We start from the raw sequence: 19240 nt of genomic DNA on the forward strand, positions 1-19240 counted from the left end.
AGGGGCTATAATTCATACAGAGGGGCTAACCTCATCATTAGCCAATGATATGATTTGAATTGCTAAGTGACAGGGGAGGTAGCACTCCTGGGCCAATCAGCTTTCACCTGGGGCTAGTACCTCTACCATAGTACGATAAACTGGTGTTTCTTCTGGGTGTTCCCATGTCTGTACTTCATTGGATTGGTTTGAAGCTTATTGTATGGAAGTTGGATGGGTTATGGTGCAGGGTTAGTGATGAGGTAAAAAAAGTCAACAATGAACTCATTGTGTTTATTTCTTCATTTAGTACACTCAAAGATACTGCACTCTACCAAATAAGTGAAATAAATACACCCATATAAACAACCCAAATCATCGCAAACTAGTCTTTAAGTAAACATAGATTGTCAAATAAATACAAATCATACATACAACAAATCAAGCAAAGAGCAAACTATGCGGGACATACAGCAGATGAAGGTATTGAAGGTTTTCCGAATTTTACTCTAGGCTCTTCTGTGTGCAGAGCTATGCGCGTAGAGATCCTGGATGGCGGAGTCTTTCAGGAAACAACCTCCCATGCACAGAATGTAGCGTTCAAGGGGAAATTGATCTTCGAAAGGGAGGGATTATTAATTTAACAATGGGATAATTATGATTATTAAAGACCAAATGAAGCATGTAGTGTTTTGTGTGTGTCACAACTATTGAAAGAAAACAGTTGTTTACTCTTGAGAAAAAAAATATACCTCAATCTACCTTATATAAGCGCAACCCCAAATTTATATAGACAAAAACTGTCATTTAATAGGCAGTTACCATGCCATTGTGCTGAGAGCTGATTTACTCACACACCTCTTTGAGTCATACACTCCCAGGTACTTATAGCAGTCTCGACCTTTATAACAGTTATGTGCCTTTGAGATGGAGCGCAGTTTTAAGAAATCTTTGAAGAGCATGTTCTTTTGAATACTTCTTTAAAGACACCACAATAAAAATCAAGGCAAAACATGAGGTTAAAACTCAAAGTGGGTATTCGACTCCCTCTCGTAGGCCACAATAGATTATTTTCATTATTCCTGTGTCCATAAATGCCAAAGAAGCCTATTTAATGGCATAACCTTTCTTTGCATTCCTAGTAGTGCAAAAGTAGCCTTGATGTAGCAAACACTCCACGGGAAACACATCAAAACATATCCCCCGTTCCGTTTTATAACACGTCAAGTACTTACGTCAGAGTTCTGACCGGAATTTTACTGCAATATGTGCTATATAAATAAAATTGGAAGTAACACAAATGAAAAATTAAGCCTTTATGTAATGGGAACACGCCAACCAATATATTAAATATAAGAATGTTGAAGTACTCAACCGCTATACAGAGTGTAGCAAAATGTGAGCTGGAGTGAGTGTACCTAACTGGAGAAAGTCCTGCACTGCAAAATGGGGGGATGGGATTGGGATGGGGGGGGGGGGGTACACAACCAGCTCCCAAATTCATGCCCCCAGCATCTTCTTTACCATGTAGCCTGGCATGCTGTACAGGAAGAGGCCCAGCATGAGCAGTACCAGCAGGGCCAGGAGTAGCTTAATGATCAGCCACTTGTAGCGGGTGCAGATGAGGTAACGGATGGCTTTGAGGGGGCTGATGAACCACAGGAACGTAGTATCGGGTCGGCTGTGAGATTGGAGGGAAGAAAAAAGGATTCCTCTTAGTTCTCAAAGGGACTGATTGGTTTGAATGGATGATTACAGTCATGACAAAGCTTCCTTCTCGAAAGCAGCACCATTGACAAAATGGTGTCAATATTTATTTAATAACAGTAACAAAAACAACAACAATAATAACAACAATGATAATAATCACTAATTAACTTTAATAATTACAATAATGAATCGGTTCGGATTTGGAAGTTAAATGTGTATTGCACTTCCTGTTCTAACAGGAAGTTCCTCCTTGGAGGCCTTACTTGGGCTTTTCCAGAGGTTCCGGCTCATTTCGCCCTTCGCCAACTGGACTCTTTTCTGCTTCTTCACCTGTCACCAGGTGCAGCTCTAGCTCCACTTTGCCCTGCAACATCACCCATTAAACTCTTTAACAAAGGATGTGAAATGGCCAAAATGGAGAATAGTGCATCGTTTAGTAGGTCCCACACAGTACAGAGAAGGAGAAAGCTCACCGTGATTGTGATCTCACCATCTTCTTCTCGGGCAAGGAAAGGCCACCAGCCCTTGATCCTCTTTTGTTTGAAAATGTTGACCATGGGCGTCTCCTGCTCACTTAATACTTGATCAATTGAGCACTGCTTTGCAGTCTTGGCTCCACGAGGGAACCTGTTCAGATCAAGCTCAATTGCACCTGGAGGGAGAGAAACACATTAAAACTGGAATGTGTATCAAAATACCAACCCTGGGTGTTCTGGTGCCCTAGGTGAGATCCTGTTGAGTGTCCCCCCCCCCCCACCCCCAAATCAGCATAAAACAAATTTTGTCAATTCATTTTGGCACGGTTATGAGAAAAGAAGCACAGCGAGATGCACGGAACAAGCCATCGCACCCAGCCAGTCATCAGCTGAGAAATGGTCCGAGTCCCACACTTGAATGTTGAGTCTGGCCGGAATCTTATACTCTGTCTCATCCCAGGAGAACATGGATTCCTTCTTGGAGAGGACAATCTTCTCTTCTGCCATCAGGTAATCGAAGGGGTAGATATATCGCCAGTTGAAGTTGCCCTCCCCTGTCAGTGAGTGGTAGTGGACGTCCGTGTCCTGCTTGTCTTCTTGTTGTCCCTTCAACCACCTGGAAGATTGATGATTCAGAAACTCTGGGGGAAAAGGCTGTTGGCGTATCTTTGAAGACGGACTTTTATTGAAATGAAATACCATTCTAAATTGTGAAAAGTACAAGACAATTCAATAGAGCATTTTATTAAGAGACTGGATGTGTAACTAATTTTGTCATTATAGTTCTTGTTAGTCAAGTGAGTTGAGCACAGAGAGTAAGGAGCCACAGCTCCGAACAGCAGCAACCAAAAAGAAACGTCATCATCCTTGCATTGTATTCATCCATCTCCAGCCACACCTACCCCCGCACAAAGATGTCACTAGATTTCTCTCCAGTGAAAATATCATCATCCTCCAGTACTACTTCATCAGTATTCCAGACGATCACTCTCAACTCATACCTGCAGAAAGCGGACATAATTACATAATGCATGTACTTTCAGAAAATAATCTGTACTATAGGAATTCTGTTTTTATGCCAGTTCATATGTGGAGCCACTGCTGAACTACAACACAGAACTTACGGCTTTGGTTTCCTGGGTGAGATGTCAAGAGGAGGACCTGGTGCAGCCATGTCCTTGGGGAACATGTCCACCCACAACTCAATCCGTCCCTTTCAAAAGGGCATGCAGATATTCAAGGGGGATTAGACAGATACTTTATTTATCCCAAAGGAAACTGAAAATTAGTCTCTCTACCATCTAATACAGGAAATTAACAGAGATGAATAGTTCAGATCCAGAAAGTAAAAATCCAGACCAACAAAGTGAGTTACTCTGTGACTGTGACTCTTTACGCTCAACTGGTTGGTTGAAACAAAATCTTGGTCTGGATTTTTACTTTCTGGACCTGAACTATCCAGCTCTTTAAATCCCATTGGCCTAATCACAATCACAGTTTATATCACTAAAATAGTAGTGATTTTATGTACTGGGGCCAAAGTTCCAGTTTGTTTAATAAAATTTACTTAATATAAACTATTTATTTCCAATATTGTGAACATTACATGAAGGCTTGGTACAATTAGCAGAATTGTACAGAAGCTCAAAACCCAACAAAGACGCTTCCCAGGTTACGATGGTCTGTGTTATGATATTTCGAAATGTTTCTCACTTTCAGTACATTATTCAATAAATTACGATATTCAACACTTTTTCATTAATGAGCCTTTGTGTTAATGACTTGTAGTAACATCAATATGGTATGGAAAGGGCCAGATCATGATGTACGGGAGGAAACCTACAACCCTTCAGCAGTGCAGGAGATCACAGACAGCCCAGATCTTCTGAGATTCCTGGCCCTACCTGCTCAATGCCAGGCTTGCTGGGGTTTAGGAGAGGCCTGGTCTCTATGTGCTCTGGGACCAGCTTGCAGCCCACCCGAGGGATGTCTTCCCAGTGTTTTAACGCCAGCAGGGCAACATGATCATCGGTCTGCTTCTTCAAACCTATGGGAAAAGGTTTCATTGGATTACATTGGATAACATTCTGTAGGAGCTGAGAATACAGAATGTTTTACGTGGACTGCGTGGGGGTCCTTGAGGACTGGGTTGGGAACTACTGGTATAAACTATAAGCCAGTTACCATTTTCATCCTCGACCTCAGTGGGTCCCAGGAAGACCCGGTTAGCCACCTTCACGCGCCCCGCAGGGCCATAGACGGGCGGATCCAACTTGTTGTCTTTGCACAGCTTAGCCAGAATGTGGGTTGGCTTCATGGGGTCCCTCCATATATTATATCCATGACTACACCAAAAAAAAAGCTTTTCTTACTCAATGGAACGGGAATATACAAACTGAGCAAACATAACTGCTTATAGTTCAGATCGTGGTTGGATCAGTCTCTGTGACACAGACCCTACATTTTTTATTCCATAAAATATGTCAGGCCAAAAGGCCAATCGTGACACCTCAAAATTTCCAAACATTCTGCATTCCAGAGTTTTAAAAAAGGCCCATAACCCACATGGAATAGTGTGTCGCAATACCACAGGTGGCTTTGTGTTTACTGTAGAAACGGCTCTCCAGGTCGATTTTGGTCTCGCCGATGAGGTCGTCTCTACCTACTAAATCCCAGTCATAAATCGCTACTGTTAGCAATGTCTCCAAGGGGAACGTGACCTCAACATCGAAGGATCTTTGAGGAAGACATTAACAAGACACAAGACATCGACAAGTTATTTCTTAATACGTTGCCAGCACACAACTTCGTCAGCTTTTTTATATATGGGTACGAGGAATCAACATATAAGAAATTAGTGAAATATCTATGCACTGCATTGTGTTTTTTCAGTAGCATGTACTCAGAACGTACCGTCCAAAAACAGGATTAAGCTGCTTGGAGAGGTAATTGTCTTTGTCCCTGATTTCAGTCTTTCCAATTTTGATTGCAATATATGGATCTGCCTTCCCATTAATGTCGGCGGGGTGTAGGTCATTAGCCTGAATAAGCACAACATTATCAATAAGGATGCTAATGACCCTGACATGCATACAATTCTAGTATAAGGTTTTTATATACGTATTTTTAATTACCATTTTTCCCGTATAGTAATTGGCAAATGACCCAAATGGTCTTGCCATATGCTGCTCGTTAGGATATCTGAAGGCCTGCTGGCTGAATTCACAGTGAGAAAATCAGCACTTTTAAAGTTCCACTTTAAAGATACTCACCCTGACCACGTAGATGCGAACGAGGATATTGATGCTATCATTGTGTGGGATGCCCTGAAACATGCCCATGTTGGGATCATAGCCCGGCTCCTTGGACATGTCGTCTGCAAAGGATGCTTTGTACATGTACAGAGAGCCCTAGATCAAAGGGAAACAGTGACTGTGAGCAGGATTACACATAAGCATTGAACACAAACTTTTTTTAAAACTTGTGGCACTGGATCCTTTGCCCAGGACCAGAAGGCTTTTGGTTCAAAACCTTTTGGCAGACAAAGTGATGTTACCACAATTAACCCTAATTGCTCTGGGGACCGTGCTCTTTTACTTGTACACCACATTAAACAATAGCATTGTCTAAATAAATAAATGTAACTTTAAATGTTATGGATACTAAGTCTAACTATGTTGTCACAAACTGGAACAACTGTGCAATAACTGTTGGTGCAAGAAACTATGGTTAGGTGCAGTTATGGAATCTTATTACATGGCTCTCTGGAATGCTTGATTCTGATTGGTCAGTTGAGACATATGCAGGTTCGTTCTTTTCAAATAATAACCGCTCCAAAGTAATAACGCATAGTCGGTACTACTTGTATGTTTAAAATCCCTCCGCGCCAACAAAGATTACCGTTTGAAAATGCATCGCGTTGGGTCCTGATCACACTGTCGGGGCTTATTTCTGCGATAACTACCGGCTGCCTGTACATTATCCCTTACTTATTTGCTCTGTACTAAAAATAAAAGGTAAAAATGGCTGCCATCTTTGAACTGTACTACCAACATATGTGCAGACATTAGCATGTACAGATTAGCTCTTGATCCTATGTAGATATGTTCAGAGACAGGAGACGGGACCCACCACCTATGATTAATGGAAATCCAAATAAAACCTTAGGGACAAAGTGAAAAAGCCCATTTTACACCATGAAGTTTGTGGAATTCACTAAATTATCTCTGTGGTTGTCTGTGTGTGAATATAAAATACATTAAACAAGAAATAAATCACTAAAATTTCTTCAGTGTAGCTTGGTGAATGACACGGTAACATGATGAAATCTTACTCCAGGGCTGATGTTGAAACAATACAAAGCAAAGCAAGAATCATTATCGACACAAAATCCCTTTTTGAAATTAATTCCTTTGAATATTTTGTATTATTTAGCGGACTTAGAGAAAATGCCAAACTTCATACTTCCATAACTTTATTGTTTATGTATATGTCATTTTTCTCATTTTCAAAACTACTCAAATCCCCAAATGAATTGCGGTGAAGCCCTCCAAAACCTTAACTCCCCTCATCCTCCTTACTTTGAATCTGCCGATCAGCCTCTCTTCATCTGACATGTTCGGGTCCTCATCATCTCCACATTTCCCCCGATACAAATTGAAAGTATGAAGCCAGTCTTCAAAGTTGTCAAACGCGTTCTCCAGCTCGCTGTCGTACACCTATAGGTCCAGAAACGTTAAAACTCATTCCTCACTACTTTAACCATGAGTTGTTTAATAATCGAGATGCATATATAGCAGTAGGATAGAGGTTAGTACATAAAACAACCGCAAAATGCAACTGACAAAGAGCACCACCACAAACATTACATAGCCAATGGAAGATACTGAAACTTCGCAGTATAATATGAAAGCATGAAACACTATTAAAGCAAGGTGAATCAACATGATCACTGAACCAAAATCATCCTTAGTATTTACAAACATTGCGATGATGAAGCCAATGAAAGCAACTGGTGCAAACAAACAATGATGGAAAATCGGTGATGAATTGGTTATGATCCACTGCAAAAAATCATCCTCGCCGCAAATATCCAGCCATGTTGAGCTTGAGACTCACCTTAAGTTCGTCGATTTTCTGCTTCTTCCTCTCCGGCATCTCGATAGGCTGTAACTTCTTCTTGTCCTTGGAGCTTTTCCCTTTGCCCTTGTCCTTCCCTTTGCCGCCCTTCCCATCATCCGGACGGATGTCTACAGATAAGGAGGAAACAGAGCTGCTACCTAAACCTGATTGGAGGAGCAGCCTGCAGCTCATGCTGGGTTTGGACCAGTTAATTTCACACAATTTTACTTGGTTGCCTTTTTGTCCATATTAAAGTTTGAAGGCGTTTTTAAAATATAAATTAGACTCAAACTTTGAATGTTTTACCAGGTTTGGACCTTTTATCTATTTAATATCATTTCAACAATAAATGTGTATTTCATACATATCAAATATGCATTTATTATCAAAATTGTATTCAACATTTTCTTCAATCATTGATATAATTTTGAGGATGTTGATTAATTCATCAGTTCATTAGATTATAAATGCTCTCATTTGGATAGTGGCTTAGTGTATAATAATTAGGTTTGAGTGCAGATCTTATCCAGAGTGTGGAGTGTGCATGTTCGTTTGTGTTGTGTAGGTCTCCTCTGTAGAGGTTGAAAGCTCATGTCTAGAAAGTACAAATCGAGACCAAGATTTTGTTTCAACCAACCAGTTGAAAATAAAAAGTCACAGTCATAGGGTTTGTAACTGGCTGGCTGAAACAAATTCTTGGTCTGCATTTGCATTTAATGGACCTGAACTTTCTGCCCCTGTTGCTCTGGGTGCACCGATTTCCTCCCACAGTTCAACAGCATACAGGCATTTGGTGTCTCTAAATTGCACATAGTGTATGTCTGTGTGTATGTACTCGCCAAGAGACTGGCATCCTGTCAAGGGTGTCCTCCTACCCACCCCCCTTGCCCCCCCCAAACTCCCCTGTCCTGAATAAGTGGTGGAAAGATGGATTATTCAGTTTACCTAGCAGTCAATAGAATATTAAAAGTAGAATATCAACCTCATGCCAAAGGAAGTACATGTTAATGAAAGAGACATATTTATCCTGGATGACCAAGGGATTTAATGATAGAGACATTATTGTCTGTTTTTCCTCATTGTTCCCCAGCTGTGAGTTCCTGTGTTTCTTCTAGGTCGTCCTTGAATGTGTGACATTTTATACATATTCATACAAATTTCTTATTTCATTTGGCTGGTTTTGAAGGTCACCGAGTCAGTTCAGTTGTGCGCCCAACATTACAAATTCATAGACTATGGTGAGGCCTTCCTTTGACTCTGTGAGAGTTTATGTCAGCAGTACCTGCACTGTCGGCATTATCCGCATCTTCCTTCTCCTCCCCGTCTCCCATAGTAGCTTCCTGAGCCTTGAGAATCTAAAAAAAAAAAATAATCTTTTATACCCAAGTCACTCCACTTAATTATCCACTAAACTTACATCACAATATCCTTATATGTCTCCATTCCCAGAAAATTACTTGCAGTTTAAATTGCCTGTCATGATCATGGTTGCAACAGCACAACATAATTTGAGCGCTTGAATATCTTTGTTTTACTCCACTGGCATTAAAATGAGCAGTATCTGCGGGGTGAATCATTTTGACAGTTTTTCTATGCGAATCCTAGAATTCACTCCACACTATGAATGAATCATCAGGCCAGTTTTTGCCCCTTGTCTCAGCTATGAATTTTTACTCTCATTTCTTCAAACTAACCAATATTGTACGACCTTAACTGTTTCGATAGTTTGTGGGTATTTGATGGGTATTTCCTGCCTCTGGTCATTTGCTGAGCGAATCATAGCCCTCACCTCCTTCAAAGTTTCGAGGGAAGCAAAATACTTTGACCACCAGTCCAGCATGGTCTCGTCCACCTCTTCCTCCTCCTCTTCTATTTCCTCCCCCTTCTTTTTCTTCTTCTTTTTCCCATCTTCATTCTGAGGTTACAACCACATGATCGACTGGGTGTGACACACATGCTGCCTGCCACGGTTTAATCTTTACGCTGGTTGAATTCAAAGAAAATGCCACAAATAAGAGCACACCACGAGTAAATGGATAGAGTAACAATCTGACTTACCACGTCAATTTTCACCACAGAATCAGAGGTCTAGAAATCATGTACAAAAAATTGTAATGAATTCATTGGAAAGCAGCAATACAAATACTGAAGAATTTGACTTAATTTGATTTAAATAACGTTCAAAGATAAAAAAAAAAAAATCATCTACCATTTTCTAAAATAATTAATTTTATGGGTGGTGTTTGGCATAATTTACACTGGTGGCCAAAATTGTGGAATCGCAGAACTTTATTCAAATGTTGCTCCAGTTACTTATTTAATCATCCGGTATACAATATTTGTAACATTCTTTGATTGTTATAAACATTGTCACCAATATTACAGTAGTAATTTTCAAAGCATAATGACAAAAATGCTAGATGCTTCCACAATTTTGGCCACTAGTGTAGTAATAATTGTATTGTAATAATTATATAATCAGAAACAATGTAGCAAGCAAGGTAGCTTACAGAGTCCAGCTTGACCACTGTGTCCATCTTTCTGACAGACGTCTCCTGCATGTTGACTACGATTTCCTCTGTGGGGTGAGATAACCGCGAAAACTGGGGGATCACAACAACCAAAGCCTCATAGAAACTCCCATAATGTCATTTTTGGGATGTTCCACCCTCTTCCTGCCCTTAAACTTGTGTGTTTTTCTTTTGGCAGTTTATCAAAATCTGATGCCACTCATCTCAGCAATCAGCTTATTCTTCATAGTATTTTAGCAATGCATTTAGAGGGAAACTGAAAGAAAATGGATTCTATATTTTGTACATAATACTACATTTCTCTATTATACTACATTACTCTATAATACTACATAACTCTATTATAATTCAGAGACTCAACAATTGAGTATATAATAAACGTGTGCTTAGCATATCAGCAGTTTTCCAGATGGCTAAGATGATGGAAAAAAGCCTGTTACGGTGCATTAATCACGTAAGTGCTGACATTGTGCCCTAATCCTGTGATAGACTCACCTGTGGGGGACCAGCTGTTGTCGCTCTTGTCTGTGGGCCTGTAGATGTACTTGCGTAGCGTGGTGACAGCGTGCGACCCTACCAGGGTGAAGCGCCCAAACGCTCTGCAGTCCACCACTCGGATGTTGATGGGAGGATGGAGGAGCTCGTTTTCCGGGAGATCCTATGAAAAACACGTCACGCATCAATGCGAATTCCGATAGAACCTTTTCCCACTGACTGCTGCCGGCAGATAACAATTTAAGAAAACTAAACCTGGAGGACACTTACAACTTCGAACCATTTGACCAGGGTGGTGAAATTAGGGTTCTTCTTGTAGTTCTGGATGGGAGAAGATTGGACCCCCTTCCCAGCACACTCTACATCTACACGAGGCCTGTCAACTTGGGCCAAGTTGATCCGCTTAAGGTCCCTCAGGCCCCAGAAGAGGACCTATTGTAGGGAAAAAATAAAATTAGTTACATAATTTCTTCCTTAGAAAATGGTTCTATTTATGTGACATAATTTTTACAGTAATATTTAGAGGTATTCACTCAGGTACACAGCAGTAGTTCCCGGACGTCTACTTGAAAACTTCACATCAACAAAGTAATTTATTTTTTATCTGAAAATCATTGTGGCAAAAGAGCCTCCTCACCTCAATTCTGTACTTGCTAAGGACTGGTCTGATGCCAATCGGGACTGGCATTATGGGCCCGTGGTCAAAGTCAGCTGGGCCCTCGATGGGAGGCAGGTCACTCTTTCCAGTAGGTGGTACCTAAAAGTGCCATTCATGGAGTAAATACCTCTCGGCTCTCTGTAACAACATGAAGATCAGGACTGGCCTGCTGTGTCACTGTGCCAGATGCACTATACATGGGATGGATGCCAAATGAGTTCATGCCATAGATATAGCAGACTATAAGTAGAGCTGCTAGTCTGTAGGGGACTGGAGACCAGTCTGCAGAAAGCGGGAAAGGGAGCTGATCTATAGACCTTGCATTGTCTTGCTTACCTGAAGCAGCTCAAAGGCTGCAAGCATTTCGCCGGCCGGCAAGTTGCCGCGGTAGACCTGGTAGTATTCCAGCTGTGGAGGGAAACGCGGTGGCCCGTACGGCTCGTCCGCCATTTTGGTGAGAGGCTTAGCGAATGTCCTTCCCATGAAATCGGCTTTGCCCTACGATCACAAAAGAATGTACTAGAAACTTCAGACATTTATGTTTAACATAGTAAAAAGATGTTGATTTCTGATCATATTTAGGTTGACCTAAGGCAAATGTTTTTTAAAAATAAGTATTTCTATTTTATATCTATTGTATATCAAAAGCATAGGTAAATAAAATAATTAAAAAAAACATTTACTTCTTTTCTCAAAATCTAAATGCAAAGTTGCTTAAGTATGTGTAATTATGTGTAACTACACTGTCAACAGCTTAATTACTGACTTTATTCCAATATGCACCTTTTAAAGACTTATGTATTTATTATATCAATAGGAAGCACTTACCATTGCGTCTTGGTCATAAAGTTCAATGACGATAATCGGGGGATCGTCACGTAGCTCACTGGCTTCTCCGTACAACTCCAGGTTGTCAAACAGCAGAAGCTGATCCCATGTGGGGCACAGAGTTTCATTCAGAACCTGGAATGGGCACACAGGCAAAATTCACTGACCCACACATATCGAGATGTGGTTCCTAAGAAGAAAACTCAAGACCATGCATATCTGTTTATTTAGCTTGAAGTATGAAGTTTGCCAGCAGTCAATAGACTGACCCACAGTCAGTCTGCATTTTTGCTACCTCTAAGAGTGCTAACCAGACAGTCCACATTTGGTAGGGAGCTGAGAGGGAGCAAAAATGTGTACTGTCTGGTTAGCACTCTCAGAGGTAGCAAAAATGTGTACTGTCTGCGGGTCCCCGAGGGCCAGATTGGGAAACGCTGATCTAAGGTCATAAGCAATGGCAAACCTGTATGAGACAGATGCTTCTGGGCGTTGACGTACCTCAGTGACCTGACTCTGCGTGGAGAAAAAGACTCTAGCGTAGGGGTCAGAAAGGCCAGTGCTGTCGGCCGCAAACAGGCTACGGGCCTGGTACATATGGGCCCTCAACTGGAATACCTGGCTTACTGTGGGTCGGCGGAGAGAAATGGACACCTGTAATCTCCACATTCCCTGCAACCTTTATTATATGAAAATGATTCAAATTAAGCTGAAATGTCACCATCGTTCACAGATACAACCCCTGGCGTACAGCTATCCCACCAAAGCCATAATGCATCAAGTACACGAGCCTACAGATGGGTTTCCAAAATCATACATCCATTCACTTTCTGTGACCACTTATCCTATTCAGGGTTGCAGGGGATCGGGATCCTACGGGCGCGAGGCAGGGGAACAGCCCAGGATGGGCCGCCAACCCATCGCAGGGCACATTCACACACCATTCACATGTACATGCACACCTTTGGGTGATTTGGTCACGCCAATAAGCCTCAGCATGTTTTCGGACTGTGAGGGGAAGCCGGACTGGAGTACAGTACCTGGAGGAAACCCCATGATGACACGGGGAGAGCATGCAACCTCCACACACCTGGAGCCATGATCCCAGAGGCAGTGCTAACCAAGGTACCTCTGTGCTGCCCCCCAAAGTCACACAGTACAGGAAAGCCTCATATTTATCCGAGGCTCACAGCAGGGCCCACTTACTGGTATAGTTTAGACTGATGGGTGGGCTGGAACTGCTGGATGCCTTCACAGCCTTGTTCTCCTCAAACCCATTGGGGAGGCCGCACAGGAGGTCCCTCCTGTGCTTGTTGAGTCCCAGCCAAAGGTAAACCTCGATCTTAACCTGCACCGTCCAGCCAGCTGATCCAAACCCCTTCTTTCCAGGTAGCTGCAGTAGTGTCATAAGGAAAAAGGCCTGCAGTTATTCATGTTTGTTGTCTATACAAGGGATTTGGCAACAGGTAACGCCCCCATCAAGGTCCTTGAAGGAAAATGTCATGAATTCGATCTGTGCAAAGAATTTGTGATGGTAACCTTAGTTTGGGAAATCTGCGTTTATTGTCACGTGGATGTGGTCTAGAGCAGAAATGCCTACCCTGAGGAAGGCCGTCTTGACTTTTCCACAATCCTTGCCCCGCTCTTCCTCGACAGGAGAGTAGAGGATGTCTTTGGAAGGGATGCGGACGTATGCAATGCGTTTGTTGTTGCTCATCATCCAGATGAAAATGTCAGGAACGCTGTGTTGTGGCTAGACGCAAACGAAATGCTTCCTTTAATTTGCTCATAAAAAAAATTTAAAGGCCAACTACACGCAAAAAACCAATATGATTTTTTGTTAGCATTTACATTTATATCATTAAATATTACTTTTGGTATCTGTGGTATGTATTTTAAGCGGATTGTGGTTTGATGGATAAATGGTACACAATGATTTTATCAAGACAATGACTATTTCTTAACACAATGTAATAAACAAATGTTTCAGGTCTTATTGCCACGTGTTCTATGGAACACAGTGAAATAGTGCCAGAGTTGCATAGAAGGGGACAAGTGCATGGGGGATAGGATGAACAGCAATGCAATACAGGGTAAATAGCAATGCAATGCATGACAAACTGCAGTGAAATACAGGATAAACAGCAGCGCAATACAGGACCAAGAATACAGGACCAACATCAGAGCAATGCAGGACAGATAGCAATGCAATACAGGACAAACTGCAGTGCAAGGTAGGATGAACAGCAGTGCAATACAGGATGAACAGCACTGCAATACAGGATAAACAGCAGTGCAGCACATGATAAACAGCAATGCAATACAGGACAAACTGCAGTGAAATACAGGATAAACAGCAGCGCAATACAGGACCAAGAATACAGGACCAACAGCAATGCAATACAGGACAAACTGCAGTGCAAAGTAGGATGAACAGCAGTGCAATACAGGATGAACAGCACTGCAATACAGGATAAACAGCAGTGCAATACAGGACGAATAATACAGGACCGACAGATACAGGACGAACAGCAATGCAATGCAAGACAAGACAGTGCAAGACAAAACAATGGAAGAAGAATGAGGAAACACTAAGTAATAATTATGTGCAATGAGATTAGGATGCAAATATACATCCGAAAATTGGTATCTAGATGAATACAGCATGGTATACAAATAGTTAAATACAAATGTGCTAACATATTACCTCATCTGACAGGAAGCGAAGTTTATGCAGGAAGTTGTGCACCAGCTTCAGTTTGTCCTTTACAGTGTTTTTCTTCACCTGAGATCGAATGGTCTTAGCCTGCTGGCCAATGTTTTCCTACAAAAAGAATCAAACAAGATTTATACTATAAATTCTATACACAAATAGACTAAGAGCTAATATCATTTGTAGATAAGGTAGACGTCTAATCGTGAGAATCAGTGAAAGCATGTGAATATTCTTACAGTGACGCTAATTCTTGCTGCACATATTATAGCCCAGTATCCTTAGTTTGTGATGTTGATGGATATTCAATAAAAAAAAATCTTAATACGAATTAAAAAAAATTTGTACAAAAGGGATAAACTTTTTTTATGACATAATATTGTTACTAATCTCCTGGCAATATAATATTGCTTAGAGTTTCCAATCAGCTTGCGTTTTGGTTGTAGACTTTGGAAATATGGCCTTTCTGGTTTTTAACAACCAGTTAACTAGCCATTCCAATTCCATGTACAAATCTGATCTGTTTGTTCAACAACGTTTTCCCAAATTTTTTATATCATATCTGTTTACAGCTCCAATTCATTCCTAGTTCCTGTGTGATGTGATTAATGGTTCAGTCCATCATCATCAAGGATACGAATAATTTCTGGGCCGCACCAATTCTCTCATGCAGGACTTGAGTCTCTCCCGGTCCAGCTTGGTTCGCCCCACTTGGTTCTCGTCCTGGCTTGCCAGTGACAGAAACTGGCTGAAAATGAGATTTACAAGCCTATCAGGTGCAACACTTTCTATAATTGCAAATCAATCGTTTGTCGTGCATCATAAAACGTGCAATGTGGTCAAATTCCACAACGTGATACAAATTTGCCTGCAGTTGGATTATGCTGTTTAGCTTGAATCTCTGCAGGCAACTGGACCGCTATTCTTTTAATTATACAGCACTGTGCAAAAGTCTTAGGCAGTGACAGAAAATGATCTTCATGTTGGTGTGAAGCTATGACATTATGTCCATCAAAGTGTGTCAGCTTAGCCATTACAAAACAGCTACTAAAATTACCACAGTATTTGCAGCAACTGTCCAATGCACCCATGTCTTTCTTGACTTGACCACTTCCCCACCCCGTTTGGCTAATCAATACCCCATTGAGTTATTTGATAAATCAAGTTAATTAATTAACTGAGCTAGTGAAGAAATTTAACGAGCACATGGAATGGTTGTAGTGGCCCTAAGGACAGTTTGGAGGAACCAAAGCAGAGTTTATCTGGCTGCTCAACAAGATATCAGTAACTTTTCGGAGGACAGACGAAATTCTTGTTAATTTTTATTGTTACCATTAATTTACATATGTTATAATGTTAAATAGCATTCTAAGCAAATATAAACTACCAAGATAGATACTAAGATAAATAGCCATAAACATTTTTCTTTACTGCCTAAGACTTTTGCACAGTACTGTATGTGTCAAATTCTGATTGAAATGAATTGAACGATATATCCATTAGAGGTGACCTGTGTGAAATTATCCAGGGTTAAGGAGCAGTTTGGTACCTACTTGCACCCCATGCTCAACTCCTCCAGAACCCCCCGCAGCCTACGTTCGGGGAACGCCTTCTCAGTCTTGATAACTTCCTGGACGTCGTTCAGGCCCTCTTCCTGTCATGGCACAGGTTCAGCCAGTCAAAAAAATAAACTGCAGCACTAACTAACCAGCATAATATGGAAAAATGGTTCGTGATTTTTTCAGTCATGTATTCAGAGTATGGGGAGGATTCCCCATCTAGAATGGGGTTTACCAGTTTATCTGCAATCTTGTCCATCATGTTTGCATTGTAAAGTCTTCGTCTTTGATCTTGCCACCAGCTTTTGATGTAAATACAGGGCTTATTCTCAAAATAGGGCAGATGGAAATAATTTCTGTAAAAGAGGATTAAAGAATACATTAGGGACTGATAAATACAACTTAAAATAATGCTTCCAGGAAATGCCGGACGACGCGTTAAGAGAAGATCGACAGACTTGTCTTCTCTTTCATCGGTGCAAAATTTAGCAATTTTAAGCTACCGCCAAAACACTGGACAATGAACGATAGATCAGACCTGTCTGTTATAACAGGTTTTAAGGCCGGAGTGCAAGCGACTGAGACGAAATCCGGATCGTCCTCTATCTCATCACCACCGGAGCTTTCCATAAGATTTGAGCCTTCCCCTGGGGCATCGTCATCCTTCCTCGATGGTGGCTTTTGTACCCCATCGACCTCGTTGCCATAGTAACCTAAACAAAAACAAAGCCAGTGTATGCAAACAGAATTATGGTAAAATGTCAAAATAATAAACTGCGTGATAAAGCCATAGGCTATGGTGATTTCATTATTATTTTACTAGACTTACCAATTGTGACCTCAAAGTTAATGGGTTTGTCCCCGATCTTGCGGTCAATCATAGTAGCTTCCAAAAATGCTCCAAAAAGAAAGAACTCCTCTATCTTGCCAGTGGCGTTCTAAACAACCAAAGATTGTAGAAACGTCATGCTTCAAGCCTTCACTTATAGTCAAGTAAGTAAGATTTGGGGCCTGTATCACAAAGCAGGATTTCATGCTTAGCTGGATGGCTTGTCAGATTTAAGGTATTCTGGACTAAATGTAAGTGAATGAATGTAACTCCACTTAAGCCCAGACTACCTTAAATCCAACAGAAGACTGTCTCTCTACATTTAAGTCCCGGCTTAAAACTCATGTTTTTAAAGTTGCTTATTCACTTTAGTTTTTAACTTTATTATTTAGTTAGCTTTTAATTTATTTGCTTATGGTAAATTGGAATGTATGTATACACGTACAGATGGAGAAATGTAGTATTGTTCAAATCCAGCTTTGTGATACTGGCCCCTGGTCAGCCATCGCTTGTTACATTATAATTGGACAAGGGGTTATTTTTATTTCATTATTGGTCAGTGGTATAATAGAACATTTGAGTTCTGCTTCATATTGCATGAAGGGGGGAGGGTTTTGGCCCCTGTGGTTGTGTGGACATCGGCGCTGGGCCCTCGAGCAAGGCCCTTAACCCCCCCCCTGAAATGCTCCCTTGATGCTGGATAAATGGGTGAGCCTGTGCTCAGACCCTAAGCTTAGCCCTCACCTCTATATGTATGCATGTCTAATACGACAGAAAGGAAGGACTGGTGGAACACTAAAGCATTCCAACGTGCATGTAAAAATGGCAAATAAAGCATCATTTCATTAAGTTTGTTAACTACAGTAGGCGTAATTGGCATAGAGGTGACTGAAAGAATTAGAGGTACATGTCACTATAGGTTTCTACAATAGAGACAGGATGCTTCAAGTTAGGATGTTCTGCTGAGACAGACCTCTGAGATGTTTGGTACTCCTTCCATCTGCACTTCAGTGGAGGACGATATGTCGGGGGCACTGGTGTCCAGGAGCTCCACCGCCAGGCTCATCAGGAGCCGGGCCCGGAAGGAGACTCCTTCCCCAAGGCCGTCATTCAGGTCTTGGTGCTCATCCATCAAGGTGTAGGTCCGCGTGGAGCCATACATGTTCACCCAGGCCGGTCCCAGCGTAGGAAGAAAACCTAAGAAAATAATATGTGAAAAGTATTATTGAAGATATTTCAACTTAATAATCATGATGACATTTTATTGATCTCTATGGAGAAATCGTGTTCTCCATGATACACGTGTACTGTAGGTGAGATCAAGCTTGGCACCTGCAGCGGCACCCGTGGAGCTGCGGGTAAAGGGCCCACAGATGTGACTATTCTACCAAGGCTGGGCTCAGTCTGGTGACCATCCAATCACTGGCAGACAGGCTTGGCCCACCGAGCCACTCGCTGCCCCCAACTTGATCCAAATCAATTGTGAAGCATGACCTCCTTTTACCTTTCTCTCCGTCGTTGGCGATCTTCTGCAAGTCGATGAAATGCGTCCCGATGGCTACATCGTTCACTTTGTCCGAATCACGGAGTTGGAGCTTCATCCTCTTACAGAGCGGCGGAAACTGCTCCGTGAAAATGATTTGTTCGTTCCAGATTGGTTCATAGCTACTCTTTTGTACTGAGGTTTTACCCTGGGCACAGAAACAGAAAGCAGTGAATAAGAAGTGAAGGTGAAACAACACCAGAAGCCTGAGGTAGAGAGTTCAGGTGCAGAAAATAAAAATCCAGACCAAGATTTTGTTTCAACCAACCAGTTGAGTACTCTGTGACTGTGACTCTTTATGCTCAACTGGTTGGTTGAAACAAAATCTTGGTCTGGATTTTTACTTTCTGCACCTTAACTATCCACCTCTGACAGAAACAATTAAGTCTTCTCTTAGTAATGTCTTACCTTGTTCCCTGCAAACTGCACTTGAATATAAGGATCTACCAAGTCTTTATTTTCTCCAATGAAGGCCTTTTTCACGTTGGCCATGATACTGGTGTTCATTTTGGGCAGACCTTCGGCTCTGTAAATCTTCACATAGAATCTGGCCCATTGCCTCTCTGTTGGGACTCCTTCTGGCAGCAACAGATTGCTGAAGTAGAGGGAGACAGCGTACAAAATTAAGTTAAGTGAAGTAATTTTCCAATTTCCAAACTGAATACAGGATGCTTAAAATCATTAGACCGATTTCTAAGTGCATGTGTTCACTGTGTTCCTACGTCGCGTTTAATGAAATTATAACTAATTTTAGCTGGAAGTCCAACATGAGGTAAAATTGAACATAATACAAACACAATT

General features: G+C 41.5%; 1 protein-coding gene across 2 annotated transcripts in view; it reads right to left on the reverse strand.

Moving 5' to 3' along the window:
* Positions 1-259: 259 nt before the first annotated feature.
* Positions 260-19240, reverse strand: part of LOC111857938 (otoferlin-like) — a 28503-nt gene continuing 9522 nt past the window's right edge. For both annotated transcript variants that reach the window (XM_023839205.2, XM_023839206.2), the window contains exons 9-42: positions 18848-19034; positions 18401-18587; positions 17870-18093; positions 16897-17005; positions 16606-16780; positions 16303-16423; positions 16062-16162; positions 15166-15256; positions 14503-14619; positions 13396-13548; positions 13002-13188; positions 12297-12421; positions 11799-11933; positions 11307-11468; positions 10950-11069; positions 10583-10744; positions 10313-10475; positions 9797-9864; positions 9345-9374; positions 9076-9201; positions 8569-8641; positions 7284-7414; positions 6746-6883; positions 5438-5575; positions 5079-5206; positions 4731-4901; positions 4350-4510; positions 4070-4212; positions 3290-3378; positions 3068-3166; positions 2540-2781; positions 2163-2341; positions 1953-2053; positions 260-1660 (exon numbers count right to left, since the gene is read on the reverse strand). In XM_023839205.2, the coding sequence (XP_023694973.1) occupies positions 1480-1660; positions 1953-2053; positions 2163-2341; positions 2540-2781; positions 3068-3166; positions 3290-3378; positions 4070-4212; positions 4350-4510; positions 4731-4901; positions 5079-5206; positions 5438-5575; positions 6746-6883; positions 7284-7414; positions 8569-8641; positions 9076-9201; positions 9345-9374; positions 9797-9864; positions 10313-10475; positions 10583-10744; positions 10950-11069; positions 11307-11468; positions 11799-11933; positions 12297-12421; positions 13002-13188; positions 13396-13548; positions 14503-14619; positions 15166-15256; positions 16062-16162; positions 16303-16423; positions 16606-16780; positions 16897-17005; positions 17870-18093; positions 18401-18587; positions 18848-19034 (4717 nt within the window). In that variant the 3' untranslated portion in view covers positions 260-1479. The remainder of the gene's footprint in view (positions 1661-1952; positions 2054-2162; positions 2342-2539; positions 2782-3067; positions 3167-3289; positions 3379-4069; positions 4213-4349; positions 4511-4730; positions 4902-5078; positions 5207-5437; positions 5576-6745; positions 6884-7283; positions 7415-8568; positions 8642-9075; positions 9202-9344; positions 9375-9796; positions 9865-10312; positions 10476-10582; positions 10745-10949; positions 11070-11306; positions 11469-11798; positions 11934-12296; positions 12422-13001; positions 13189-13395; positions 13549-14502; positions 14620-15165; positions 15257-16061; positions 16163-16302; positions 16424-16605; positions 16781-16896; positions 17006-17869; positions 18094-18400; positions 18588-18847; positions 19035-19240) is intronic.

This window comes from Paramormyrops kingsleyae, chromosome 14, assembly GCF_048594095.1.
Source record: "Paramormyrops kingsleyae isolate MSU_618 chromosome 14, PKINGS_0.4, whole genome shotgun sequence".
In the NCBI taxonomy this organism is placed as follows: Eukaryota; Metazoa; Chordata; class Actinopteri; order Osteoglossiformes; family Mormyridae; genus Paramormyrops; species Paramormyrops kingsleyae.